Source organism: Serinus canaria, chromosome 6 (genome assembly GCF_022539315.1).
Source record: "Serinus canaria isolate serCan28SL12 chromosome 6, serCan2020, whole genome shotgun sequence".
Taxonomy (NCBI): Eukaryota; Metazoa; Chordata; class Aves; order Passeriformes; family Fringillidae; genus Serinus; species Serinus canaria.
Genome location: NC_066320.1, coordinates 31,638,864 through 31,666,554, shown reverse-complemented (window position 1 = coordinate 31,666,554; position 27,691 = coordinate 31,638,864). Strand labels below are relative to the sequence as shown.

The 27,691-nt window shown below is 46.7% G+C and overlaps 2 protein-coding genes across 6 annotated transcripts in view; one reads left to right on the top strand and one right to left on the bottom strand.

Annotated features, from left to right (window-relative positions):
* The window catches only part of LHPP (phospholysine phosphohistidine inorganic pyrophosphate phosphatase), a 71,338-nt gene extending 57,639 nt beyond the window's left edge, over positions 1–13,699 (bottom strand). For all 5 annotated transcript variants that reach the window (XR_007777917.1, XR_001989959.3, XM_009087108.4 and 2 more), the window contains exons 1-3: positions 13,546–13,699; positions 2,124–2,311; positions 1,118–1,271 (exon numbers count right to left, since the gene is read on the bottom strand). Coding sequence is in view for 3 of the 5 variants with exons in the window: in XM_009087108.4 (XP_009085356.1) it covers positions 1,118–1,271; positions 2,124–2,311; positions 13,546–13,673 (470 nt within the window). In the remaining 2 variants the exon portion in view is untranslated. The remainder of the gene's footprint in view (positions 1–1,117; positions 1,272–2,123; positions 2,312–13,545) is intronic.
* Positions 13,700–17,400: 3,701 nt separating this feature from the next.
* On the top strand, positions 17,401–19,127 carry NKX1-2 (NK1 homeobox 2; the record flags this gene model as incomplete). The annotated part of the gene is made up of 1 exon (XM_050975975.1): positions 17,401–19,127. A coding segment is annotated over one exon (492 nt), but the record flags the coding sequence as incomplete, so codon positions are not given.
* Between the last annotated feature and the right edge of the window lie 8,564 nt (positions 19,128–27,691).

Here is a 27,691-nt window from a genome sequence, read left to right as displayed (position 1 = left end):
GAAAAAAGAGCTGTTTCTATCAATGAATGACCAAATAAACACTTTTATATGCACAAGGTACAAAGCATTTTTTGCATTGGTGACAATATATTTCCTAAGAAAAGGTTGATTCTACATTTAATTTTGAAATATGGTATTACATAACACAAAATTTGATTATTTTATGTACATTAGCCATTCTCCTGTTGTCTCAACATTTTCTCCTTATCCTTCTGAGAAGCAGTAAGGATTTTTCAGCCCTGTTGGAGGATTAGAGTGTCAGGTAAGGCAGCACAATGAATTTAACTGCTCCTTCCCACTGATAAGTTCTGCCCAGCTGGATCAATAACCCACAAACTAAGAAGGGTTTTCATGCCCATTACAGTCTATTGAACCACTGAGCAAAGTTGTCACTACACTTTCCCCAAGATAAACATGCACAGTCTCTTTTAAACCCATGCATCACACAACAGGTAAGAATAACTCCTGTTGCTCCTGTTGGGATTTGTCATTATTCAGCACAGGAATTAATAACCTTCTGTTTAAAATCTCTGAATACATCTAAATTAATTATTTTCAGAAAACATTCCAACTTCCTGGCTGGATTTTTTCCTGTGTGTGAAAACAGGAGGTCAAAATTTACCCTTAATGGGCAGAGAATAATTTAAATTGCTGTCTGACATTAAAACTACCAAAACAATTGATCTGCCACTTCAAAAGCACCAAACTGCATCACAAACCTACACCAACAGCTCTTTACTCAAGCATGGCCTTGGGAAATTTTGGGTTTCCTTCACTATGAAAAATCATTTATATTCAGTTCAGAGAAGAACATGTGGCTACAGGCAGCAGTTAAACCAACAGCTCTCACCCCTGAGATACTAAACACTCACTCACTTGGGGGTCACACACATCAAAACCCAAACTCTCCATGATTCCTATGAGGCTTTGAGGCTCTCTTGAAGCACCACAAGTCCTCTTCATTGACAGGCACCTGATCAGATGAGGCTCTCAGCCCAGGCACACAGATTAAAAACTGAAAAGTGGGTACTGGGAGTGCCCACACTGATTTCTGGCCTCCATTAAAGACATTATTAAAAAATGTAGAGACTTGAGGTAAAAACAGAGCTTAACTCACCCTTTTCCAAGGGAGATCAAAACAGGCTTCTCCATCCCAATCAGAAGTCGGAAAGCCTCGTTAAGGTTTGCGTAGGTGAAGTTCTCTGCTGCATCTCCAAGAACCACACAGTTGGGGTTTGTCTTATCAATCTCAGCAAACTCAGGGACAAGATCTACAGAGGGAGGCAAAAACCAAAAAGATCACAAATCCCTCACTGTGGATTCTTTAGTTCTCTTTTCTGTCAAGACTAGGATTACAAGTGTGAGAGGGTATTTCTTGTTGGGACTCAGATGTTTATTAGTTCTTATCTATGTTACAGTCTCACAAACCCTGAGTTCTACAGCACTTCACTGTAACAAACTAAAAATGGAGACGTGTGTCTCTCTTTCTACAAGGCCTTTTAAGGATAAACTGTCCAATTAAGAAATGATACTTAAATTATTTTTACTTTTAACCCAATAACCAACCACCCATGCCCGCAATGGGAACTTTTTCATTCAATGACACAAAACCACCCAAACCCATGGAGAAGAAGGTCAAGAAGAAGGAGAAGAAGAAGGACCAGCCTTGGCCCTAAAACCTCCATCTTGCTTTATATATATTACTGTATTTTAAAACCTGAAACTCTTAAGTTTTCTACCATGTGATATTGCACTTCTACTCAACTTCTATTAACTTCTATTCAAACTCCACACCCACAATCCCAGTTCTGTCATTCCATTTTGGAAGTCTTCTCCACGGCCTCAGGTCAATGCAGTGCTCTCCTGGGGATCAGTGCCTGTCAGCACAGAAAGTCTGAAATTCTCAGCATCCAGGGTTCCAACACCTCACCATTTCAGACCCCATGGAGGAGACAAATCCCCAATTCGTGCTTCCCTTCACTCACAACAATACATGAAAAAATAAATAAATCTCAGTCCGAACCAAGTGCTTTTCAAACACCTACTCATCTATCCTAAGACACAGAGGAAAACAGAGCATTTCCCCTCCCTCCCTCCCTCCCTGTGTCCCCAGCGTGTCCCACCGTCGTGCACCAGCAGGTGTGGCCTCAGGCCGCGCTCCCGCAGGAGGTGACAGGCGGCCGGCGCTGGCGCGGTCACTTGGGCCACCGCGATGTCGAAGCCCAGAGCCCGCAGCTTCCTCACAAAGCTCTCCCGGGTCGCCTGGGTTTCGTTGGTGCACAGCTGCAGCTTCAGCCCAGAGGCTTTGATCCTGTGGAGGGAAGGCAGCAGAGGGGGTGAGCAGATGAAGGGAATGAGACAAGAGCGTGAGTCTCGAGCTGCATCAAGGGAAATGTAGGTTGGATATCAGGGAAAAGTTTTTTACAGAAAGGGTGATAAAGTTCTGGAATGGCCTGCCCGGGGAGATGGTGGAGTCACCATCCCTGGATGTGTGTGACAAGTTTTTGACTTTCCTGGTTTGCCCACAGCCACAGAGAGATGATTTCTGCTCCCAGGAGAAGGGTATCATCCCTGGATGTGTTTAAAACAAGCCTGGATGTGGCACTGGGTGCCAGGGTTTAATTGAGGTGTTGGGGCTGGGTTGGACTCAATGATCTTGAAGGTCTCTTCCAACCCAGTGATTCTGGGAATTCTGCTAAAAATGTAAAGATGATATTCCAAACCAGGAGCAGGATCCTTTGCTGTGACCAGATGCACCTGAAATCTGACTCTGGGCACTGCAGCTGCCAGTTAGTGCAATGATGTTTTATCAACACTGGGGTGGATCCAATCACATTTATCATTAAATCTCTCATAAAACACCTGTGCTGTTACTTGGTGGATCATCCCGAAAAATCTGGCACTTTGACTGATTCATTAATAAATGTTTACAGGTAATTGGCTTCTCAGGGGAAGAAAACACAGCCATGAGTGTCCAGAGCCAAGGACATGGCTCCTGTGGATTGGCACTCTGCAAAAGTTGTGTTGTTTGCCCCGTTCCTGAAGTGTCCAAGGCCAGGCTGGGCAGGGCTTGGAGCAACCTGGGATAGTGAAAGGTGTCCTTGCCATGGCAGGGGTGGGATGGGGTCTTTAAGGTCCCTTCCAGCCCAAACCATTCTGTGAATCCCCTGCAAGCCCTCTGCCTCTCAAAAACTTTGTTTCCCAAGCTGGGGACCTGCTGTGGATGCCCCCAAAAAGCCTCTTCCCCAAGGATGAGCTGTCAGCTGTTTGGACAGCCAAAGTACTTCAAAGTGGCCACAGAAACTCAGAAGCACTGAAAATGCAACACAATTAGTAAAAAATAAACATTTGCCTAAGGGACTTTCACTCAGCTCCTCTAATACATGAAAATGCCTACTTTTTATCAGTTTTCATGTGAATTTGTGCAAAATCATCTTTGAGAACCTGAGCACATGCAGATTCAGATATTTAGGTAAGTCTGGAACCAGGCTTATAAATTCTTATAAAAATATTATGACTCTTTGCAATAAACCAAAAAAGGACTTTTCTGTTAAGGAAGTCCCTGCACTGATTCTCAAGACAACAAAGCACACTGGGTCCATTTTATAGGGAAGATGATCTCAGTTGGTGGGTGCAAACACCAAAGCCACCTCCACACACCAGATCTGATGATGAACTTTCCATCAAAGGATTCTTGGAAATCTGGTCCTGACCCAGAGAGCCCCTTCTGCTCATCAAAACTACACACCAATGTCTTCTTTAATAATGCTGGTGATTCATTTCTTTCTTATTATTTGTCTTTCCTAATCACAGATATGTGAATTATCAATTACACTTAGTGGTTAATTGCCCTTCATAAAGATAGCTTTTCTCTTTTAAATTAGGCAGTTAATATATTGTAACTAATAGCATCCACTTGTACATTATAAATATATCTTCATTGATTGGAGCACTGAATGTGAGATTCACTCTCAAGTTAATGAAGCAATTGAGTGAAGAAGTGCAGGGTGTACCCAGGGAATAATTATTGTTAATGAATTATGATGTGACCTTCTCAGAACAATGAACAATTGGTGTGACAGTGGGATGACAATATTCCACATCTGTTATTTGAGACACGGTTTCAGCTGGAGTTAAAAAGCAAAGCAGTGTAATTTGGATACACAACAAACTTTAATAGAGTGTGCCATGGGTGAAAAAAAAAAATTATTCTAAATGCAAAGCCTCCCTGCACACTTTTAGGGAAAAACAAAACCCCATGAATCACAACTGCCTGGAAGCAGACATTTGTTGAATTCAAATCTGCTTTTTCTCTTCCTAAAGGTCAACATAATGAATCCAGGGACAACACCAACCACAGACCTGCACAAACTAGCACCCTCACAGGTCAGCTCAGTGAAAGCACACATTCAGTTTTCCTGTACTACAAACTACACTTCTTTCTCAGCATTTTGGATGGAAACCAGAGTGACACTTCTGAAAGGACTGAGCAAAGCAGGAGGAGTATGGGCACATCCCAGACTGCTTCATGCCTTCGTGGCCACCAGCAATTACCACCCCAAGTGAGCTCAGGAAATGCTCAGGATCAGGGCTACAAAGAGTTAGGCCAAGCTGGATAAAAAAATGGGAGTCCTCTGGTGACACATGAAAAGGACTTTTAAAAACATCCTGTAGCACTAAATGAAACAAAAACCCAAAAAACTCTAGAGACTTATTTTTACAAAAATCTCTTTCCAATGAACAGTCACCTTTTCCTTCACAATTAGCATGAAAAGAGCCCTGTAAACTCTGCTCTGTGCAGGATTTGGCAGTCACAGTCATCTGTGCATTCAGTATCACACACACTGGGATGAATCCATCTCTGGATGCTCAGCACAGGGATGGTGAGCAGAGCCTGCAGGCCAGAAAACAACTGTTAAAAAGTCACAGTTTAAATAATTAGGGAGAGCTTTTACCAACAGCTCTGCATGGGGGAAAACCTGCCTCCAATCATGTTTACAGCAAAACTCTCATTCAGTTTCCCTGGTCTGGCAGGTCTTGCACATGGAGAGGCTAAAAGAAGTGGCTTGAAGGTCTGTGTGTCACAGGTGGGATGCTGGGCTCAGTGAGTCTACAAGGTGCAAAGCTTCAAGGGAAACCTCCAGCCTCTGAACTTACCCACTGCTCACACTCCCAGCAAAGCAAGGCAAAGCACTGCAGTTTCCACTGCTGGCAAGTGTGGGGATGTCAGGAGAAGAATAAAGAACAAGATTTGTAATGTGATGTCTTATGAGATAAAGAGCAAGGGATTAGGTACCTGCAAGAGCAGAAGAATGAGGAAGCAGGAGATGAAATACACGACACACATTTTATCGAGATCTCAGGGTATTACAGATTTATCAGCAGGTCCATTACAGAAGCACAGGCACATCCAGGAAACCCAGTCAATCAGGCCTTCAGCTGACTTCCACACATCGTGGCTGTGATAAAGATCCCACTCAAACACCAGGAAAATCAATGCTGATTAGGGCAGTGGACAGGCAGCACTGCTGCCCACGCTGCAGGGACCCAGCATGGCCCAGGTACCTGTGGGCATCCCCCCAAGGCTGCCTCTCCCTCACTGTTTGGGGCCATCAGCAGGCTCAGTATCAGACAAATCCACATTTTCTACCAAATCCACCAATTTCCAACATCACTGCTCACACCACTCCTAATGCCCAAGAGCAGGAACAGGGAACGTTCACCTGAGCAAGGCAGAGCAGCTCCTGACTCTCCAGGGTGTGACAAATGCCAAACTCAGCTACAGTGGCAAAAGAAACTTGTCAGAGGGGATGGCAGAACAGAGATGGCAGTAGGGAGCAGACAGAGAGGCCATTGTCCCCTCCAGCTGTGTGTCACTCTGCTGCCAGTGCCTGCTCTGCCAGAGCTGCCACAGCACACAGACACGGAAGGAAAAGTCACAAAAAACCCCAAAACTTCCAAGCCCCAAATTACAAGTGGACAGGTGAGCACTGAGCTACCACACCAGCCTTGCCAGAAGAGGGATTTAAGCCCACTCCAGATCCAAACAAGCACTTGCCCACCCAAAAGATCCCCAAATCCACACCTGGGACACCCACCCAGCCCTGAGCACCTGCCCAGGGGAGAAGTGGATGTGAGGGGTTTAACTGCAGCCCTGAGCTGCCCCTGGAGCCTCAGCAGCTCTTTGAACTGACCTTTACCTCGTTCTGCTGGAGCAGGACACGGGGCTGAGTGACAATGTCCCCCAGCGCAATTACCATGCGTCAGATGAGCCGGTCCCTTACAAATCACCTCGAACTTTCCACATCTGCTGGCTGTCAGCATCTGCCAGGCTCACTCACCCGAAAATAATGAAAAAAACTCTCATTATTGCTCCATAACAGGTAAAGTGTTAGGACAATTATTGGACATCCTCACTGACCTTGTGCAGACTTAGCCAGCTGCCCTTGCCAACCTTTATGGGCGGCCTTTGGGCACATAAAACACAAAATCTGTTCTTTCAGGTGATGTAAAGGTTGTGACACCCGTAGGAAAAGCAATGGTCCCGGAATCCAGACTGGGAATCATCAAACTTAAATTCACATTATCCTGCACATGGCTGGAGCAACTAAAAAAAAGGTGTAAGGCTAAACTTCAGATTTCCCATCTTTTGCAATGAAGGTTTTTCCTAAGATGGGAATAGGACAGTGCAGCCCACAGCCAGCAGTGGGGCAGAAAGCAAAACCCTGGAACAGGCAACAAACCTGAGCTTGGAGACTGTCCAACAACAACTTCAAAGGGATTTGGAAATGTGCTACAAGAGATTTCCAGAATTGGCTTTTTATCCTGCTTTTGGGGATAAGATTTTGCAGAGTGCTTTGGGTTTTTTTTTTTTTTTTTAATTTAAAAAAATAGCATGCTGAGCACTTTTGCTATTTGACTCTTTTGCATCAGTGGACAAATATGAGTGTGCTTCAGTGTAAACCTTCCAGCACTCTGATACCTTGTCTGAAAAGCAAGACTGGGCAGGGTTAATGTCAGTGCCCTCTGCAAGGGTGAGGGTGCTGATTCCCCAGGTAAAACCTCTCCTGATCTTGCAGGTTTTTCCCAGGAGAACCTCCCTGGGAGCACCACACACACCTGAGGATCCAAAAGGATTTTCTGGCTCAACACTGGCTCAGAGCAATAACCCCTTCTGGGGTCCAGCTGTGGAGATGCCTGGTGGGAGGAGAGCACATTGCTCTGCTTCAAAAGTGTCTTTTTGGCAAAAACGTGCTGTATTTTCTCTGCAAATCTGTCCTCCTGCCATTGCAGCAAAGGCATCATATGTAGAGGCCTGAAGGAGGCCATAAGTGCCTTTGCCCATCCTTCCATGGTACAAGCCTCTCTGAGTTCCATGGAAACACTGAATTCCCCAGTGGTTTTTTAACTTGGTGGGTGCAATGGAATCAGAAGACTGTGGATAAAACTTCAGGATTCTCCTTCTCTCCCCCAGTGCCCAAAACTTCTTGCTCCTCTGATTTCTGCCATCACAGCACATCCAAACTGCTTCAATCTTGCTGTCACATCTCTGATGCCACTTTTGCCCCCTGACCTCTTGGTGTTTCCCTTCACTGCTGTCCTGTCATGGGTCCTGAGTACAGCCAGGCTCATTAAAGCCCTGGTTCTCTGGGGATCCAACTTTCTGCTCCACGTAGCCCTGACAAATCCTTACACGTGGCACTTTTTGGCCTCAGTCCCTCCTGCATTCCTGAAACTCATCTCTACATCTGCCATCCCCCCAGCACAATTTCCTCTCCAGCCCCATATGGCTCACCTCTCTCTAAATATAGAAGGGGATAATTTGGAGGCAATCCAAAGGAGGGATTGTAAAAGGGATTAAAAAATAGGCGGGCATTACCTTTGCACATGAATAAAAGCAGATTAATAGCAGAATAATTAACACCTGAAGGAGCCACAAGAAGAGGCCAACGTTACTTAAGGGTGGGCAAGGGTGACAAAAGGAAGGGTACAGTTATAAGAGTAAAAACTCTGGAAACACCACTTTGAGATAGTCTTTGACAGTAAAAAAACTAAATTGTAGCCCAAAGCAAACTTTAAACACCCACCAATGCCTTTATTTAAGAGTTTGGATAATTCAGAATTTTTTAGAGGCAGAAAGAAATCCTGGAAGTTTTAACTGGAAATCCTGGAAGTTTTAACTGGAAAACAAACACAAAGTCCATCTTGCCCTGAATTCTCTACAAAGGCCATTGAATACAGCTGGATACCAGAATTACTGCACAAATTATCCAACACCATAAATCATAATCCACCTCCCTGAACAGCAGGGAAGACAATAGATTAGTAGGCAGCAATATGCCACAACAGTGACATCTAGAATTCAGTATTTAATAAAAATAACACATGCTTCTGAAAGGAACTTGCAGAAAGGAAGCACAAAGCAGAATACAAGAAAAATCTCTCTGGTCCATTAAGTTCAGTAACAAGATGCATTTAAGGCTGCAGATTACCAAATCAGCTTAATGTATTACACCTAAAAGACTTTAACCACACTGCAAATTGTTCAATAAGTAATCTCTGGCAGACCTGAAATAGCTGGTAAATCTCCACTTTGGGAGCTGCCAAGAAAAAAATCAGATTTTTGGGGATTCAGTTAGCATGAACAGGTCTGGGATATATTTATTTGTATCAAGCAAGATATTTTTATGGACAACACAGTGAATAATACCCCAATAGCTTTTATTCTGTGCAAAAAGGGGGGCACATGATCTTTAAGGTTGCTTCCAACCCAAAGTATTCTATGATTCTATGAAGCTGCTGATTACCCCATTAAAAATTCACTCAAAACCAAGTTATCTTTGACAGGGCTGAATTTTCACTTTGTACACAAAGAGCATCTATTTGTAAGATGGAATTCTAAGACCCTGAACGTTAAGGATGTGTAAACTCCAAAAATGCAAGCCCTCACTCATGCCATTTGTGCACAAAGCAGGTGAACACCCACAACTTCAGGGACACAAATCTTTATAAAGAAATAACATTGCTGATTAGGAAAGCAAATATGGGTTAGGAACAGCCAGTGCTCTCAGAAAACTGAGACCACAGCTAATGTTACAGACTGGAGTGCAGCTGAGGATCAGTTCCTGGATCCCCTTCTGGCTCTGCCAGGGAACAGCCACATGGCAATACAGAATGCTTCATTTTTTGTGTGTCTGCTGCTTCAGGAGGGCAGTGACACCTGGGTCACTGGATTCCTTTGGGTAGAAAGTGCAAAGAGAGTCAAGTATAAAAACAAATTAACAGGTATTTACACAAGGGTCTGTTTACTTTATTTGAAGGTCTCTTTCTAGGAGAACAACTCCTTTTCTATCAAATGTCCCGAATGCACAGCAAGCCTTGGAACTCTGAACATCTGCACAGCCTGTGCTCAGCCACGTTATCTGCTGTGACAACAAAGACTTCCTACTCCTCGTGGCACACACACTTCCAAAAGGCTCTTTGTGAGCTCCCAACTCCTCTGAACCCCCACACCCTGAATTGTTTTACAGTCCCAGTTCCATTTGTTCTCCTCACAATCTTCTTCTTGTTAGACTCTCCAGGTATTTTATTTTACCAGGAGTGTCCAGCTGCTCCCCAGCCTCCCTGCTCCCCAGATTTCCGCTGCCCCTTTCAAGGGCTCTGTAGAAAGCTCTGCTAACAGATGCACCATCCCAGGCCAACAACAGGATGTTGTAAACCTCCAACTCCTGTGTGCTTTTCATATGGATATGCTAATGGACACACTATCAGCACACAGCCGTAAATGCAAATGCCAGAGCACAGGCTGAGCATCTTTTATGGGTGTTTAACCACCTTCTGTCTTGTAAGGGAGCAGCTCCCTGCTATTTGTAAGATAAAAAGCAGCTAGCTCACCTCGTGTCAATGCTGTGTAAATCGATTAGGACAATACCAGCACGGCACTGAGGCTCTGTCAGGGCTGGCTCCAGGAGAAGCCTTTAAGTCACCGATGGCCCTTCTGATCTCACCCACGGGCTTTCTGATCTGCTCCAAAGCATCTGCCAGGGAACTGCACACCCTGGGAAGAGATGGGTGGGGTTTATGTAACTTTTTCAAAACAACAACAAAGATATGCCACAGTAAGTTAAACCATCAGGAAACATTGTGTCTTAAAAGTTTTATAGGGATAAATTATCTTATCGAGCCAATTTTGGCTTTTTTAGCCATCCACTGCTGTACTATCCCCATCTAAAGATAAGAACAGTCCCTGGAGAATTTAGAGACATTCCTGGCTCCAGGGGTGCCAATACCCTTTGGCACAGGGGTGCCTGGCAGCCACAGTCTGGATGAGTAACAAGGATACAGATTCACCTTATCCCTCGAGCACAGGACACAAGCTCTGCTCAACAAACACTCCTGTGGTTCACCTTCTCAGCCTCCAACTCATCAACCCCCCCTCAGTGCACACTGAATCCTTCAGTATTTCACAGGTGAGATGTATCAGGGCTGCAGGTACACCAGCAATAAACAAAGCAATCCCAGCTGTTAACACTCAGTGTTTCACCATAGGATATACCAACTACTGATGCCTTGCTCAGCAGGGTCTCTACAGCAGGGAATGTCACCTTGCTCAGGGTGTTCCAGTGTCCATCAGCTTCTCTGACCATGTTTCTGCTGCATCTGACTGTACTGTTGGCTAAAAACAAACAAACAAGAGGGAAGCAGCCATCACAAATAGAAACCAGGCCAAATTCTGCTGGCAGAAATTAGGCTGCTGCTCTCACAAACACTAACTCAAATAACTGCACAGCAGAATTCAGCCAAAAAAAAGAGAAATAATGCAGAAAATGTAGTTTTAGGAGGTCAGGACAGCTTCAGTCACATGAAACCAATGACAAATTAGTATGTTTACTTATCATTTTTACTGGAGTGTACTATATGTTGTTACACTAAGTTAATTGCTGTAATGGGGAGGTGATGTAGCAAGACAGTCTGAAAAGAACAGGTCAGCTGTCCTGTTGCAAGAGTCCTTACCTGTACTCTGAGTTACCAAAATGGGATTTAAGGTTTCAGCTGGACATATATATGCACTAAAAGATGTTAGCTCCTTTAGCAGAAGGCCACAGAAATTTGAATTAGTTATAAGGTTCCTTACTATCTGCAATTATGGCTCTTTAATTGATTAAAAAAAAAGGAATTAATTAAAAAGAGCTCCTTTTGCTTTGATCCATCTGCCTGAAACCACCCAGCTATACTGTGACACAGACACAAATATTAATGAGCAACTGGCAATAGGATAATGAGTCAATAAAGAGTTTAAATGGTGTGAGCCAGAACAATTACTAACCTAATAGGAAGATAAATAAGGCTGCTTGACTTTACCCTAGGAAAATGATTATTCTTCACCACTTACATTGAGTGACCTGAACAAAGTGGTTTGGTGGGTTTTTTTTCCCTTCCTGGCAATTTTCCATTCTGCTGTTCCCAGTTCCCACAGCTATGAACACTGCTCACCAAATCCTGCCCAAATGAGATCAGCCTTCCCTGTACAGCATTCCAGAGCCTTTTGCTGGATTGCATCTCCAAACTCTCCTCAAAGACCCCTGCAGCCCTTCCAGACAGGCAGACAGGTCAGATTAGCTGCTGAGGGCTTCCTATGACTAACAGGCAGAAAGGGCTTAGACATTCCCAGGATTTCCAGAGAAAATTTTCCTACATTTAGCCCAAGGCCAGAGTTCTACTGCTGCTTCACCAGCATATTTCTGATGTTACTGTAAGTTAGAGTGCAGTTTAAGTTGCCTCCATGCAGGAGGTTTCAGCAAATGCAGTAACAAAGGTTATTAAATAACAGCCTGCAACTCGACAAAAGATGAAGTTTAAAATTTAGGAGCAAAAAAACAATGTCAATATCATCTGGTGAACCACAACACAGGTATTATTGAACATGTCCTGGTTTCTAAAGGAATGATCTGATCTCTGGCAGTATTTATGCAGTTGTTGTTATTTATGCTTGGTTTGGCCATGCCTGGAGACCTTGGCTATCCCAGGCTGTGCTCTGCACATGCACAACCCCCTGGAAGAACCACAGGATTTCAATAGAAGCAACTTCTCCTTCTGCCTAGTTTCACTGAATTCCCTGGGAATGCTGCTCTCCCCTTGGCTGTCCTGGCACCTGCAGCTTCTCCTGGGCAGGTGAGCACCAAAAACCAGCCAAGAGCCTCAATAAGGCTTAAACTTACTTCAAACATTGCTTCCTGACAGCACTGGGAACTCTGCTCCAACTGATACCACCTTCTGTGCATCCTACATGTGTCTCAAGAAATATGAACACAATTATGGGTGGTAAAAAAAAAAGCAAGCAGCAAAGACTTCTGTTATTACCACCTAATTTGGATCTTCTCCAGTTCTGTCTTTCCATGGTGGTTCCACCAACATTTAGGCACATATTTAACTAACCTCATAACATTAATTATACTGAATTCAATATTTCTTCCTGTATGTTTTCCTGCTCAATAATGCACTTGTCCCAGTTGTGTCTGTGCTGAGTGGCCCCAGAGGGCAGAAGCTGCAGAGGTGCTCACCAAGCAGAGCTGTCACTGTCTCACAGAGGTTCAGAATTTAGACATTTGAAACATTACAAATGGGGGACATGCAGCAGCACTGAATCACAGAATGGCTTGGGTTGGAAGGAACACCAAAGTTCCAATCTCCTGAGATGGACAAGGACACATTCCGCTACCCCAGGCTGCTCCAAGCTCCATCCAGCACTTTCCAGGTGAAGCAGATCTGGACTTTCCACAGTGGGTGAATGAAACATCACAGAGAGCCAAAAGGCTCTTCCAGAAATTCACAACCACACAATCAATACTTGTCTTTAAACAAAGTTGTCCCTGTGGCCACTGCTCTCTCCTGGCCCCATCCTGCTCCTCTGGTCAAGCAGGGCTGATATAGACACACTGGCAAGTCAACCTAATTAATTAAAGTTAGTTAAGTTAAAGTTACTTGGCTCGTGTTACCTGAACAGCATCACCCAGCTAAAAGTGAAGGAGTTCCCTACCTGTGGGCACTGGGAGTAACTCGCCAGGACCACACTTTGTTTTTCAGTCACTTCCAAGCTGGGCAATCATTAACCCCAGCACAGAAACTCTCCCACTGCAGGGTTGCAAGTTCCAGCTAATTTGACAGCAGAGTTAATCAATTTACCAATGCGGGTAATACCTGAAAAACGACAACCAGGGGACAGTGCCAGATCTCCTACACGCTGCCAGCTCCTGCCACACGTGCAGTGACACCAACAAACACAGAACCACGCGGGACGTGCCCGCCCCACCGCCCAGACTCTCCTCCCCATCAGCCTAGGCTCTGCGGGCTCCCTTCCCTAAAATAACCCCCAAAATCACCAAGGTGCTCCCAAAAGCTCTCGATTCCCGCGCGGCACTTACACAGCGCAGCGGGGGCTGACTCACACCAGGCGGTGACCGCGCTGCCCCGCGGTGCTGCCCCGGCCCCGCGCTGTGTCCCGGGACCCCCTCTCTCCTCGGGTCGCCCCGGCCGCCCCCCACCCACCTGCGCACGGCCTCGACCGAGCCCGCGATGGGGACACCGCCGTCGGCGCCGCTGTCGTAGAGAACCCCGCTGACATCGAGCAGCAGCCCCCGCACGGCCCGGGCCCAGCCCCGGCCCCGCTCCGCCATGGCCGCTCCCACTGCACGCCCGGCGCTGCCGGGAAATGCAGTCCCGGCTCCGCTCCGCCCCGAGCCCGCCCCGCTGCACCGCCCGGAGCGGGGCCGAGCGCGCTGGAGCTGCTGCTGCACCAGCCCTGGAAGCGGTCAAGGCCAGGCTGGATGTGGAGCAACCTGCCCTAGCGGGTAGCATCACCACCCATGGCAGTGGAGTGAAATGAGACGATTTTTAACACCCCTTCCAACCCAAACCATTCTGTGGTTCATATGACAACCAAGGAAAAAACCCTACTGACTCATCGTGTAAAGAATTTTACAATCACAGATAAGATGTTATCACCTTTGTTCCAGCTTTATGGATAGTATTGTTTTCTCCCAAATATCTTCTCGTTGCTAATGTCATCAATAGCATGGTACGACTCCCAGAACGTATAAGGAGCTGTGGTGGAATTTATAGTCCGTTTTGTTTTAAGGAAAGCAGAGGAGCTTTGGCAGCATTGATTTGCATCACTGCTTCTGGAATAGCCTCTGGCTTCTCCCTAAAGATAATATCTAAACTGTGAAATTCATTAAATAGACTCAGAAATGGATCAGGTTATTTAAAACAACATTACTAATGGCACAATATCTCAGCTGTCTGCAGTGATAGTGAACATTGTCTTGGATAGTGTTATCAGTGCAGGACACCCGCTATGAATATTGATCCACAGCTTGTTACAGCCATCACTTGCCGTCAGGACAGGTCAGGGTTGAAACCCACCTAGCATCAAAGCAATTTAAAGACAGCACTTGGGCTGAATTTTAATGCCTGAGCTGGGAAACGGACCAACTTCAGAGTACTGGAACTAATCCATGAGTATGCGCCCTTCCACATGCATGTATGTTTGTAGGTATTTGTGTATATACATGTGAAACTGATGAGATTTGACAACATCTTGTAGCTCACAGATTCATTTCAATACTGCAATTTACATTCTCAGCTCCTGAAGACCAAACAACTCAGAAGTATTTGTAGTCTCACATATACCAGATTTTTTTTCCCAGCTCACCAGTTCCCACATCCCCAAAATCAAGCTTTAGCCACCTGTAGCTTGTGAGTGTGAACTCCTCAGGTCTGAGCTCCCTTCTCTTCTGCATTCTTGTGGTATTCTACCCCAGAGGCCGGTGCCAAACGGGCTTTTAGATAATTAACAGTAACAATTACATATAATCACATCACCCTTGCACATCATCATCTCATCTTCCTGCTTTCCTCTTATCTTAAGGCCTATGCCAAGAATTATTTGTGAGCCCAATTCTGCTGAGGCTGAGGCAGTGATGAAGAGGAGGAGGAGGGCAGTGCTCTGCGTCTCTCCATTGGAATAAAGCAGGTGGAGCTGCAGATTCCTACTGAGGGCTGCCTTCCCTGGCTGAAGGGTGCCTTTCCCCAATCTATCTGATGATTTGTGGCACCAACACATGCTGAAATGCCAAGGAGAGGGAAAAGCATCCTCGTGAACAGATACAGGTGTGCAAAAATACACTGCAAGTGTGTTTTCAATAAGCAGGACTGGCTAGAAGTGGTCACAGGGCTGGTGCAGAGTGGGGAGGCTTGGCCTGCTGTCACCTGCCCTGTCCCAGTTATAGTGTGAACAGGCAACAAAGTGTTTTCCCCCAAGACAAGGAGAGTTGGTTAAGGGGTTGCCCAGTGGGTAGGAGCTCAGTCAGGCCTCAGTTTCCCTGCCTACTAACTGGGAACACTATGAACACCACGGGAGAGTTCCAGGAGTGGCCCAGTCTGAACTACACTGATCCCAAACTGCTCCTAAACGAAAAGCTGCTCCTTTCTCCCTGAAGACCAGACAGCAGCTTCACATCTCAAAATGCAGCTGCTGGCACAGAGAGCACTTGGAGCTTGGATCCTGCCCAGAGCAGGACGGAGATGCAGGAGCCATCCCTCCTCTCTGGGTCCCTCTGAACACGAGGCTCACCCCGCTGGACCCGCACTGATGGGGAGAGCTGCAGGTGGCTCAGCAGAGGGCGAGAGGACAGGTGCAGCCGGTGGCTCTCTGGGCCCCGGGGGACCCCAGCTGCCGTCGGACTGCCGGGTGCGGCCGCATCCCTGCTCCAGCGGAGGTCCCGGCTCCGGTGCCGGGGGCTCCTGGCCGCCCCCTCTGCACGTCTACCCGCCCAACCCGGGGCAGGTAACGGGAAAGCCCCGACGCCGAGAGTCTGCGATGGAGGGAGGCGCCCGCTGCGCCCCCGCGGAGCCAGCGCGGCGGGGAGGGGGCGCGGGGGCGGCGTGCCAATGGCTGCGCTGCCCCCTCCTCTGCCCCCACCCCGCCGCCGGCCCCTCCGCCTCCCCGGCCGACCCTCCTCCCCACCGCTCACTCCGCGCCGCCAGCGCCGAGCGTGCGGCTCCGGAGTGGCCCGGCTCCGCGCCCGGCGCTGCGCTCCGCCGGCTCCGCGCTGGGAGCCAGAAGGTCTCCGGGAAGCGCGGAGGGTGGGGTGGGATGCCGGAATGCCCGGACCGCGGGGCCAAGGCGGCCCCCATCCATCATAAAATCTCCTTCTCCATCTTAGACATCCTGGATCCTCAGAAATTCAGCAGAAGACGCGAACCGGCCTCGGGGAGCTGGGGCAGCGCCCCCCGCTCGGGCGAGCGGGGCAAAAGTTTGGGAAGAGTTGAAGTAGGAAAGGACGCTGCTGCTCCCGGCAGCGGGAGGAATAAACTAGAGGCACATGGTAGGAACGCGCTCGCGTTTCTCCGGCCGGCGCTGGCGGGGCGCGCAGGTGGAGGCGCCGGCACACGGGGACCCTCGGCCCCGCGCCCGGCGGGACGCGCTCCCCGCGCCGGGTCCCGCAGGAGCGAGGGAAGGGGGGCTGGAACTGGATTTTAAGCCTTGATGATGCAAAGGGAAAAGTTCTCGATATCCGCGTGCCCTGCCGGCTCCCGGCGTGCGGAGCATCCTCTGCCGCCGGAGCAGGAGGGCGCACATCAGGGTTCGCCGCCGCCCCACCCCGACGCCGTACGGGCCGCGGCTCTTACCGAGGCACCGCACGGGTTTCTTTCCCCCAGCAAGAGCGGCCCTCGGGCGCTCCTTTCCCCGCGGCGGCCGCGGTCGGATGCCCCGGCCCGCGGGACGGCCGGCTGGGTAATTGCTCAGCCCGTCCCCACCGGAGGATGCCTTAGCTCCCGGTGATCGATATCCTATTACCGACTCCCGCCTATCTCCTCCCCGCAGCTTGCAGGTGCCCACTTCAAACCTCCTTCCCCCGGCCTGATCCTAATATTGTTCGATTAAAACTTACCTTTAATAGATGACATCTATCGATCTGGCCCTCGCAAATCTGAAACTCCATTAGCGCAGGGATGGGGAGGGGGGAGGGGATTTATTTCGCTTCAGAAGGGGATTTTAATAACTTCTTTTTTTAATTGGTAAGAAATCCATATCGACGGCTCCCCCCTCCCCACCGCGGATGCGGTGGCACAGCGGGGGACGCGGGGCGGGGGGGGTCTCGCACGACGGGCGGAATTCTTCTCTCCTTTATTTTACTTTTAGTGATTGCCCTTATGTCGGGGGGGAGGGAAAGATGTGGGAGAAGAAGCTCGGGGTTCGGAGGGGGAACGGGAGGAGGGTGCGCTATCCCCTGACGAACCCCGCGGTCTCACCTAGATGCGCACACCCCGGCGGAGAGCGGCGCCGAGGACGCGGGGCAAGAGCGCGACGAGGAGGACCCGAGCGGGGACGGAACCGGGACCGCCAGCCCGCCCGAGCCGGAGGAGCCGGGCTCGCCGCGGAGCGCCCGGCGGCGGAGGGCAGAGCCGGGCTGCGGGAAGCCGCGGCGGGCGCGCACCGCCTTCACCTACGAGCAGCTGGTGGCCCTGGAGAACAAGTTCCGAGCCACGCGGTACCTGTCGGTCTGCGAGCGCCTCAGCCTGGCGCTGTCCCTCAGCCTCACCGAGACACAGGTGAAGATCTGGTTCCAGAACCGCCGTACCAAGTGGAAAAAGCAGCACCCGGGCGCCGACGGGGCGGCCCCCGCAGCATCCCCCGCGGCGGCGGCGGCGGCGAGCGGCGGCAGCCCCAGCCCGCCGGGCCCCGCTGCTCTCCCCTTCCAGACTTTCCCTTCCTACGCCGCCTCCAACGTGCTGGTGCCGCCGGCCGCCCCCTTCCCGCTGGGCGCCGGCCCCTTCGCACCCTTCCTGGGCCCCGCGTACCTCGGCCCCTTCTACGCCCCGCACCTCTGAGGCGGCAGCGGCGGGGCAGCCCCCGGGAGCCAGGAGGAGCCAGGAGCGCACCTCAGCCCTTCTGACCCAGCGGGGAACACCGTCATCACTTCTGCTTGCGTGGCCATTTGAAGTGTAAGAAAGTTGATTTTTCCTAGGCGTCGCGGCAGCGTGCTTAACTTTGACACACAGAGAAAAAAAAAACCCCACTGTAACCACTGGATTTTATTAGCACCTTTGAGATGTAATTATAGGTGTTGGAGATGGGAAAAGTAACCCTCTTTACACATGCCTGACACTAATTCCCTGCAGATTCTTCTCCAAGTTCATTGTTAAGATGCTCTTCGTTGCTGTTCGGCTTGCCAGCACACGTCTGAAGCCTCGGGGGCTCGGGAGCTGTGGCACTCGTTAGCACTGCTGCGATCCTGATGCTGATGAGGGTGCAGGCGGCCGTGTCGGATCCCAGGGATGCTCGGCAGTGAAGACGTCCCCAGGCTCTGACTGTGCCCGTGGGACTCTACTGAGCCCTGTTTGACCCACGTTTCATTGTCGTTTCTGAAAACTGCCAGTTATGTTCTTGACACCCTACCCGGAGGAGAGCTTTACTTGGGAAGGTGCAGGAAAATGCAGCTCTGTGTCATCGGGAGACAAAAAGGAAAAATCTGCCTGGTTAGTGGGAAAGTGTTCAACTGCTGCTCATGTCCACAGCCTCTCTGCCTTTCTCTGCAGTTCAGTCCCAATGACTTCGCAGGTTTTGGATAAGAAATCTAAAGATCATTCGTTTTGCAGAGACCAGTTGTTCTTGTAATAACACAGCATTAGTGCCAAATGAGGCAGAAATGAAAACATAAATCAGAGAAAATGATTACATTATTCATTTCTTTAAAAATGGGGCATTTGTGGTAGAAAGTAAGTAAAACACAGAATTTCCAGCATGCTGAGACCTACTTTCCATAACAGAAAAACACATGCTTTTTCTGGTTTTGCTTTTTGGAGCATTTGTTAGAAGAAAAATCACATTTCATCTTCATCATTACAAGCATCAGAATGAAAAGGAATTTTAGCTGGGGGCTCATCTGTCCCTGAATGGATGGGAAGTAATTGGTTCAAAAAAATCTGTCTCATGCAGTTTTACAAATTATTACAACACAGTATTCCAGACTGTATCCTCTCGGTCTCTGACAATGCTTTAAAGTACACACTGGCTTTCCAACCAAAAAACTTAGCTCATAAATCCTATCTAGCTCTTGTGTTGGTCTAAATAAAAAGGGTTTTTAAATTATTCCTGGTTTAATTGTTTTTAATTTTACTGGGATGAGGCACTGTCTGCTTTGTGGACTATTTGCCCACCTGGTGTGGGTTTTGATGGTCCCTGTGTTGCATGTCAGTGACTGAGGGTGATACCTCATCTCCTCTGGATGGGTGATGGGACAACCCTCTCTTGCAAAAGTCACCCTCCTGACTTCCAGCTTTGCAGGGATCAAGGGTGGGAGTCACAAGCCTAAGCTTGGGCCAGCTGAAATGACCTGAGGCTTTCTTTCCACAGCAAGAGGAGGTATCCAGTGTCTCCTCAGTGGTTTGCAGGGCTATTAACAGAACACAAAGTTCACTTCAGGTCATGGACTTGGAAGTCATGGCTGCTGTATGAACGTCTTTACTTGGAGGTTAATTACAGTAACTTTTAAACCCTAATTTAAGTTAGAGTTACAAAAGACCAGGGCATTTCAGCTGCTTGGGGTGCATTCAGAGCTGCCTTCCTTTCTGGCCAGGCAATCAGCAATCCCAAATAACTGAGCCATCTGGTCCCACCACTGCTGATAAACTGTGTGTCCACTTCTGGTCGCTCATGGCAGTTAAGAGCTCAAGCCCTGCAGGGTGGGAAAGGCATTCCTGCAGTTTGGCCTAGTCTATCTTCTTTGCCTCAGGTTGGAACAAACTAGACCTAAATCCTCTTGACTATTCATGGCCTCCTACTTGTGATTGTCATTGCTGTCCATGCAAAAAACAGGTCTTGATGTCACCTTGCTGTAACTCTAAGAGGTTCCCAGAGCATAATAGGGTTGGTTACCCACAGTGTACCCACACCCCTGGTACAAGACAGGCTTGTGCCCTCCCTACGGTCATATGGTTACTTCCTCTCCTTGAGTGTAAGTCACAGCAAAAAAACAGGGAATGTTACAAGTCAAAATAATAGTACAAATTGTCTCTTCCTTCAAGATGTGGTTTTTGGTGTTCATAAACCTTTCAAGGCTCTGCTTTGCCAGCAATTTTACCCTTGCAAAAACTGTATTAACTTTAGAGGAAATGTTAATTCCTCTGCAAGACACTCTAGCCTTTCTTTTCCCTTATCACTCTGTTTAGTCACTTCTAGCCCAGATTCCCAAAAGATGTTTCCCAGTTATTTCCAAAGAAGATAGCAGTCATGGTCCCCACTTTGCATGACTTGCGCCTCTGCATGGCACTGGAAGGGGGATGCACATCAATGGGTATGTCGATTTTGTGGCTCTGATCCCAGGGCACCAAAGTTTTCCTGGATAAATGCTTCCAAGCCCTTTGGACAGAGCCTTCCCTCCCTGCTTTGTTGAGTGGGGCTGCTTGGATAGGTGATTCTCATTAGGCATGTGGTGGCTGGGCACTTATTCCAGCTGAGGTTCCAAGCAGTCCTGGGAACAGCAATTGCAGTCAAACTTTGCGATGCCCAGATGAGGCCATTTGCACTGGTAACACTTCTAGAAATGCCCCACTGAGTATCCATTATCTCTAACAATTCTGAATAAAGATTTGTGCAATATTTTCAGGCACATACAGAAACTGACTTTACTCACAGCTGAATATAGATGTTAAAAGGAATCATGAGTAAGTCCTAAGTGTAAAAAGCAAAAATGCATCTGTATTAAATTAAAAGAGCTTTGAATTCAAATGCTCCAGAGAGAACAGGAAAGTTAGGAGACTCCCTCATTTCTGGGCAACCTGATCTAGTGGGTGGCATCTCTGCCCATGGCAGGGAGTTGGAAATTGCTGATCTTTAAGACCCCTTCCAACCCAAACAATTCTGTGATTCAGCACCTGACAGTGTCTGCAGTGAGCAGCAGCAGCAGCTGGGAGTCAAACTGCCCAAACTACTCCCAATTCTGAGTCCAAGAACTGCAAAATCACTTTGGAAACAGACTTCATTTAACCTGATAATGAAACAAGTACAGGGAGGCACACTGTGACATCACAGTTAGGGACATGTTAGAAATGCCAATTTAACCAGAATTTCAGAACCGTACTTAAGAAAAAATATCCACAACAATTCATGCAGTTGAGTTTGCAAAGTTGGAAGAATACAATGAAAAATTAAATAAATGGAAGAAAGATAAAATGTATTTATTCGCATGTCATTGACCAAGCATTTTTCTTGAAGGAAATCAATGTGATTTGTTGTGTAATACACGACTGGAAAATTAAACTAAAGTCTATTTCCTTCCTGGAAATCTCTCTCTGGTTCTCTCTCTCATTATTATTATTATTAGAACATGTGTAATAAGATTTGTGCTACCTACACACAGGTTCTTGAGGTGAGAACAGACTCCTGTTTTCCACCTGAGGATTTTTCCTCACTAACATCAAGTAGGACCATGAGAGAGCCAGAGGTGATCCAAGACAAGGAGCAGAGAGAGCTCAGAGGTCTCGTACTCTCCCTGTTTCTGGCAGAAGTTCCTTCAGAAGAGATGTGATCGCTGATTTTTGTGGTCACTGTGGAGCATGCGAGTCTCACCTCCTGGTGGCAGCAGAGGTTGAGAGGTAATGGCAGCCTTGTCTGGTGACTCAGGAACGAATGAGAAGTGTTGCTGTCCCCCAAATACCTCTCAGGAACGGGAGCAAAGTCTGATTTTCAGCAGCTTTACAACTCACAGGCAGATGACATGTCTAGCAAAATATTTGATGGGTGAGATCCTACTGAAGAAAAACTGATAATTATGTTCTTGCATCACTGGCCTGAACCATTTTTGTTTTCCAGTATGATCCTGTATCAGCTGAAGTCACCTTGATCTTTACAGCACTTTGTTGTCATGGCAAGCTCATGTTGTGGGCCCCATTTCTGGGAGTGCACTCAGAAAAAGTTTCTGGGAAGATAATGACGTGTACAACTAATTTATGAGCTGCTTGTTACAGGTTTGCTTTATCCTCTTAGCTGGCATCTTTACCATGTTGTTGACAGGAGCTCTTCTGTGTTGGCTGTGATTCATGCAGCCTGTAGCAACACTACCAGTGCTTTCTACTGTAGCACTAATATTAAACTCCATTTCTCTTAGATTTTCCCCTTCAAACACCGAAGAGTTCCCAAGCTGGCTTCTTTCTCAAGCTGATCATTGCTTTTTCTGTGTTCTTTGTAATGCCACAGGAAAAATGTAATTAAAAATGTGGCATTCCATGGGGCTTAAGCATGCTGCAACACTGCAGAGGGATTTTAGCAGTACTCAAGATCTGTGCTTTTCCACTGAGCAGCCTCTGACAGATTGAAAACACTTTGAGTAATACCAGATCTATGTACAAGATCAATACAAATAAAAGATTTTTCTCCTTTCTACACATGCTGATTTATTATAGTAGCTCTGATAATAAACAATTGCTATTGTTTAAAGAAAGATGCTGTAAATATTCATTTTTTAAAAAAGAGAGAATATATGAAATTACATCAACTTTGCAAAATGGGAACCTTTGAAGCTGTCAGGTTTTGTATCTGTGGGTCTTTAAGAGCCTGACACAACAAACTGAGAGTCAGGTCAATTGAAACCTTGTCCTCTCAGGTGAGGCCGGTTCTGTGATGATGTCCCAACATCTGATACCTCCTGTGGTGTTTGTGGGTACCAACTGGACTGACAGCTTCCCTTATCATCCAGTCCCCTGCATGGAATTACCCTGCAAAGCACAAGCATTGCTGAATTCAGGATTTGCTGCATTTCACTGGAATACAGAAGAGCAACTGATGAGTCCTAGTACAGTTTGGGTGGGAAAGGACCTTAAAGACCATCTAGTTCCAACACCCCTGTTATGGACAGGGAACTCTGACAGACAAGCTGCAGAGAGCAAAGAATGAATTAAATTCTTCACCAGTTTATTTGTCCCTTCTAAGGAACAGACACTTGATAGTTTAAGAGTAGACATTTTCTGTCAAGGTCTTTCTGAAGATTCCTTCCTTTTGGCAGTATGCTTTCCATTCTTCCATATCTCAAGGTGTGTGATTTTTGAAAACAATTATGATGAAAGAAATTGTCTTGAAACAACAGATCCAAAGCAAATTCCTTTATCCTAAGATGTATCAAGAAAACCTTTAATTTTCTCAATTATCTAATATTCTAGAAAAATCTAAGGATTGTTTAAAGTCCTAACTAGGGAAGTGCAGGAAGTCCTGGGGTAATGACAAGGGACAGGTGATGCAATCGGTCACCCTGCTGATCTTTCACCTCAGTGATGCCCAGTTAAAGCCTGACCTGGTGCATTACATAACTTGTCCAGTGTCTGACCACAGCAGCCATGAGGTCAGAGCTGAGTGCTCACCATTTAGCAAGGTTGGCAATCCTGGTGGCAGCAATGTCAAACTCTGCAACAGCAGGGCTGGTAGGGATGTGTCACACTGGAATTTGGAGAAGTTTCCCAGCTCCTGAGATAAAGCATATCCAGATGTTCAGTGCTCAGTCCTGAGATTAACCAAATTGACAAGGTATTTATTCTTATTATCCAGCTAGAAGTATTTATGTTTGTTTTCTGTGTGCTCTCAGAGCTACCATCTGGGTCAGATTTTCAAAGTCAGGAGAGCATGTAAAGGAGTTTTCCTGATAATCATTGTCCTGATAGAATCCAAGAATGAAGATTGCGAGTTAGGAAGCACAAGGTCCTCAAGATCCAAATCAAAATACACTAATTCAAGGAAGAAGTAAGGTCACATCCAAGGCACTTGAAAACCTTAAATTTAAACCAAGTCTCACTCCAATTTTCCTTGGATTTTATTTTAACATTTGTGAGTTTTATGCTATAAAATGCCATTTATAAAGCTGTTTTAATCTGTCTTGGGAAAGTCAAACAAAGACTGCTTTTCCCAAGCTCTCTCCAATTTGTCTTTTTGCTAGTATGATACCCAAGGAATGTGATGCTCACCAGAAATATGTGTAGAAAGGCTCATTAAATTAACTACAAGTCCAAGAAATGAAAGAGTTTAGAATTCACCTTTAGGTTTCACACAGAAATAAAACATCTCACCTCATTTGTGGAAGCCTCTGGATGTGGGTATTGCTGAGCTGCAGAGGAAAATGACAGTGTTAGTTTCAAACATGGGGAACACTGCCTGAGAGAAGACAGCAATTTAAATTCCTTTGTTTCTATAATTCAGTTACCCATGCTGTCATCTAACAGAGTATCATGGAAATCTTTGTAAAATAAGCCAACATACAAATGAGGGAGGATAAGTATGAGCTGCAGCTCAAGGTTTATATTGCAAAAGGAATATCAGCTCTAAGGTTTTTTGTGGTGCTTTACGCTGGGTTAACTAACACCCATCCAACAAAACAGCATTATTTTGAGGGGGCTGTGCTATGCTTTGCCAAACTATCTTGAAAGATATGAACTAAAAAAGAAATCTCTAAGTGAACTTGAGAGGCAGATCTGCTTTGCATGCATTACAGTTTGTTGCTGCCCTGCTCTGACACACTGCACTGTGAGATATTCTAGCTGTGCTGCAGGAAAGGCTAAGGTTTCTTGTCCTGCAAGATATGTTTTAATGTAGAGTTCTACTGTCAGTAAAAAAGCACAGTAACACAATCATGGGCCATGGAAGGCCATTTTTCTATATAAGGCACTATGAACAATCCAATAATCCCACCCTGTGCCTAAAAGCATTGTCCAAATGCTCCTGGAGCTCTGTCAGGATGGGGCTCTGCCCACTGTCCTGGGGGCCTGTTCAGGGCCCAGCCACCCTCTCTGGGAGGAACCTTCTCCTGACACCCAGTGCAAACCTCCCCTGACACAGACCAGCCATTCCCTCTTTCCTGTACCTGGTTACAGAGAGCAGGGATCAATACTTCTCCTCTGCCCATTGTGAGGAAGCTGTAGGGTGCTGTGAGGTCTCCCCTCAGTCCCTCAGTCCCTTCTTCTCCAAACTGAACAAATCAAGTGACCTCAGCTGACACGTGTATGGGTTCCCCTCCAGACCCTTCACCCCCTTCACCACCTTTGTAGCTTCCTTTGGTCACTTTCCAGTAGTTTCATATTCTTCACTGTCAGACTGGGACTGAAGGTCGAGTTCCCCAGGGCACTGTTAACTGTTTGCCTTCAAACCTGCCTTTGGTTCAGAAAAGTGCCTGTTTTCATGTTTGCTGAGTGGCAGCAAAGTTTCAACAGGAGGAGAAAGGGTGAAGCCTGTCCTTGTGGCTTTGCTGTGGGTTGGAAGAGAGGTGGAACTGTCCTGCCAGCTCTGCAGATGTGTGCTGGTTTTAGGTAATGATGAATTTGCACCTTGAGCCTCCTGGCTTGGTGAACTCCATATCCAGCCTGTGCTCAGAGGTGAGGAACTGTCCCATGCCATTGAGGAATTGAACACTGGTACCATGGGGCAAAACATCAGCTCTCCAGGAATGCTGGATGTTTCCTGCAGTGTTCCTAAGATAGTGTTAAACAGAGTGAGGGTCCTGCAATCCTGGCTTGGCACCAGTGCTTGAGCTGCTCCCACGAGCAGCATGTGAATCCCTGGCACACACTGAGCTTGTGCAGCCAAACCAACACACAATTCCCTGTTATTTACTCTGCCTCTAAATAACCACAGTAAGTGGGATGCAATTCCTCAGTCTCCTCACATGCCTAATTCCCAACAACTTCAATGAGCATTTCTGCCAGAGACAGGGCTGTGGAATTACTCCTAACAACTGGCATGACTTAACTTGTTCCTTCTTATAACTTTATGGTTTACTTACATGTCAAATTGTATTTTCTGGATTAGCAGAATGAATATAATAACCCTCTTTCTTCAAGTAGGTCAGAGTTTCCCTCTTTTCTGCAGGGCAAATTACTGTAAAATGTGAACATTTCATGGGTTCCCTTTTCCATATTTTGGTTACTGTCATGTGGAGTCTTTTAGGTATCTACAGGTAACTAAACAGTACACATTAGGCTTCTTCTTTCTCTTTTTTATTTACATAAAATACTTCATCAAACTGAGAACAATTCCTCCAAGATGTACGGTAATAGCTGCTACTGTGCACAATGTGAATGGTTTCAAATTCCAGTTTGATAGTGTTTAAAGAACAAAAATGGATATTTTCTGTGTCTTGATAATAAATACCAAAAACAAAGGAGGAAAGAAAGCAAGCCATGACACTGATCCTATATAAAAACTGATCAGGTTTAAATTAAACAGACCTTTGAAGGCACTTTCTTTCAGGTCTTGATTAACCAGATTCCAGTTTGAGAGTTATTTCATATTTATAAATTTTAAATCTCAGAAGCAGTTCATATCAGCTTAAAAAACACATATAGTATCTGAGCATTCCAAATTATGCCTTTATTTCTTTTTTCAGACCTTACAGAATCCAAAAGCAAGCAAGCCTTTTCTTGCTTGAGGGTTGCTTGTTTGTTTACTTGCTTGTTTTTGAATCTCTGCCTTCCAGATAGGAATCTGCTGTTTTCCTGCATGTCTGGCTTCTGAATTCACCTCTCGGGGCAGTTTGCCTCCAGCCCCATGAGGCAGAGCTGAACCCAAGATTCAGCACTTCAATTGATCTTGGTTGCCTTTAGTTTGCATTCTTTACATTTCCAGATATGCATTTCCCTTACATGATAGGTGCTACTTAATCCTTAGAACAGGTTTTGTTCTTTCTGTATTTTTCTGCTTTTGTGAAAAGAACATGGTTGGATGAATCTAAACCAATTTGGAGGCGAGCTTAAGAATAAGAGCATTTAAAGGCAGGTAGAAGGCAGCTCTTGAGTTGAGTCTATGAAAGATGAAAGGGATGTAGCTCCCAGCATGTTATTTTTGTGGCTAAATAGGTAGAAGGCATCATTAGCATCACCTGAGATAACAGATCTATGTTAATGAAATGCCATGCTAATGAAATGTCAAAGTAAAAATAATCTAAGCTTGAACCAGCATTTCTTACCTGGGAAAATCCCATTGATCTCATGGATTGCAAACCTGGACCGTGTCCTATAAGGCTATTTAAGACACGTGAGTATGCAACAAACAAATTATGTGATATTTTTCCTCACACCAGAGATTGTAGAATCACAGTTTGAGTCGGAAGGGACATTAAAACTCATCCAGTTCCAAACTCCCCTGCCGTGGGCAGGGACACCTTCTACCATCCCATGGTGCTCCAAGCCCTGTCCAACCTGGCCTTGGACACTTCCAGGGATCCAGGGGCAGCCACAGCTTCTCTGGGCACCCTGTGTGCCAGGGCCTCACCACACTCATAGGGAAGAATTTCTTCTAATCTAGAGCTACTCTCTGGCACTAGGAAGCCACTCCAGATCCTTGTCCAAAGTCTCTCTCCATCTTTCTTGTCAGCTCCCTTCAGGTACTGGAAGGCCTCAGTCAGGTCACCCCAAAACTTCTCCAGGCTGAACAATCCCAATTCTCTCAGCCTTTCCTCACAGCAGAGCTGCTCCATCCTTCTGATCAACTTGATGGCCTCCTCTGGACTTGTTCCAGCAGGTTCTTGTCCTTCCCATGCTGGGGACCCCAAGGTTGGATGCAGATCCCAAGGTGGGATCTCATCAGAGTGGAGCAGGGAGGCAAAATGAACTGGGACAATGTGTAATACTCAAAGCAGAGAGGTCATTGCTTATT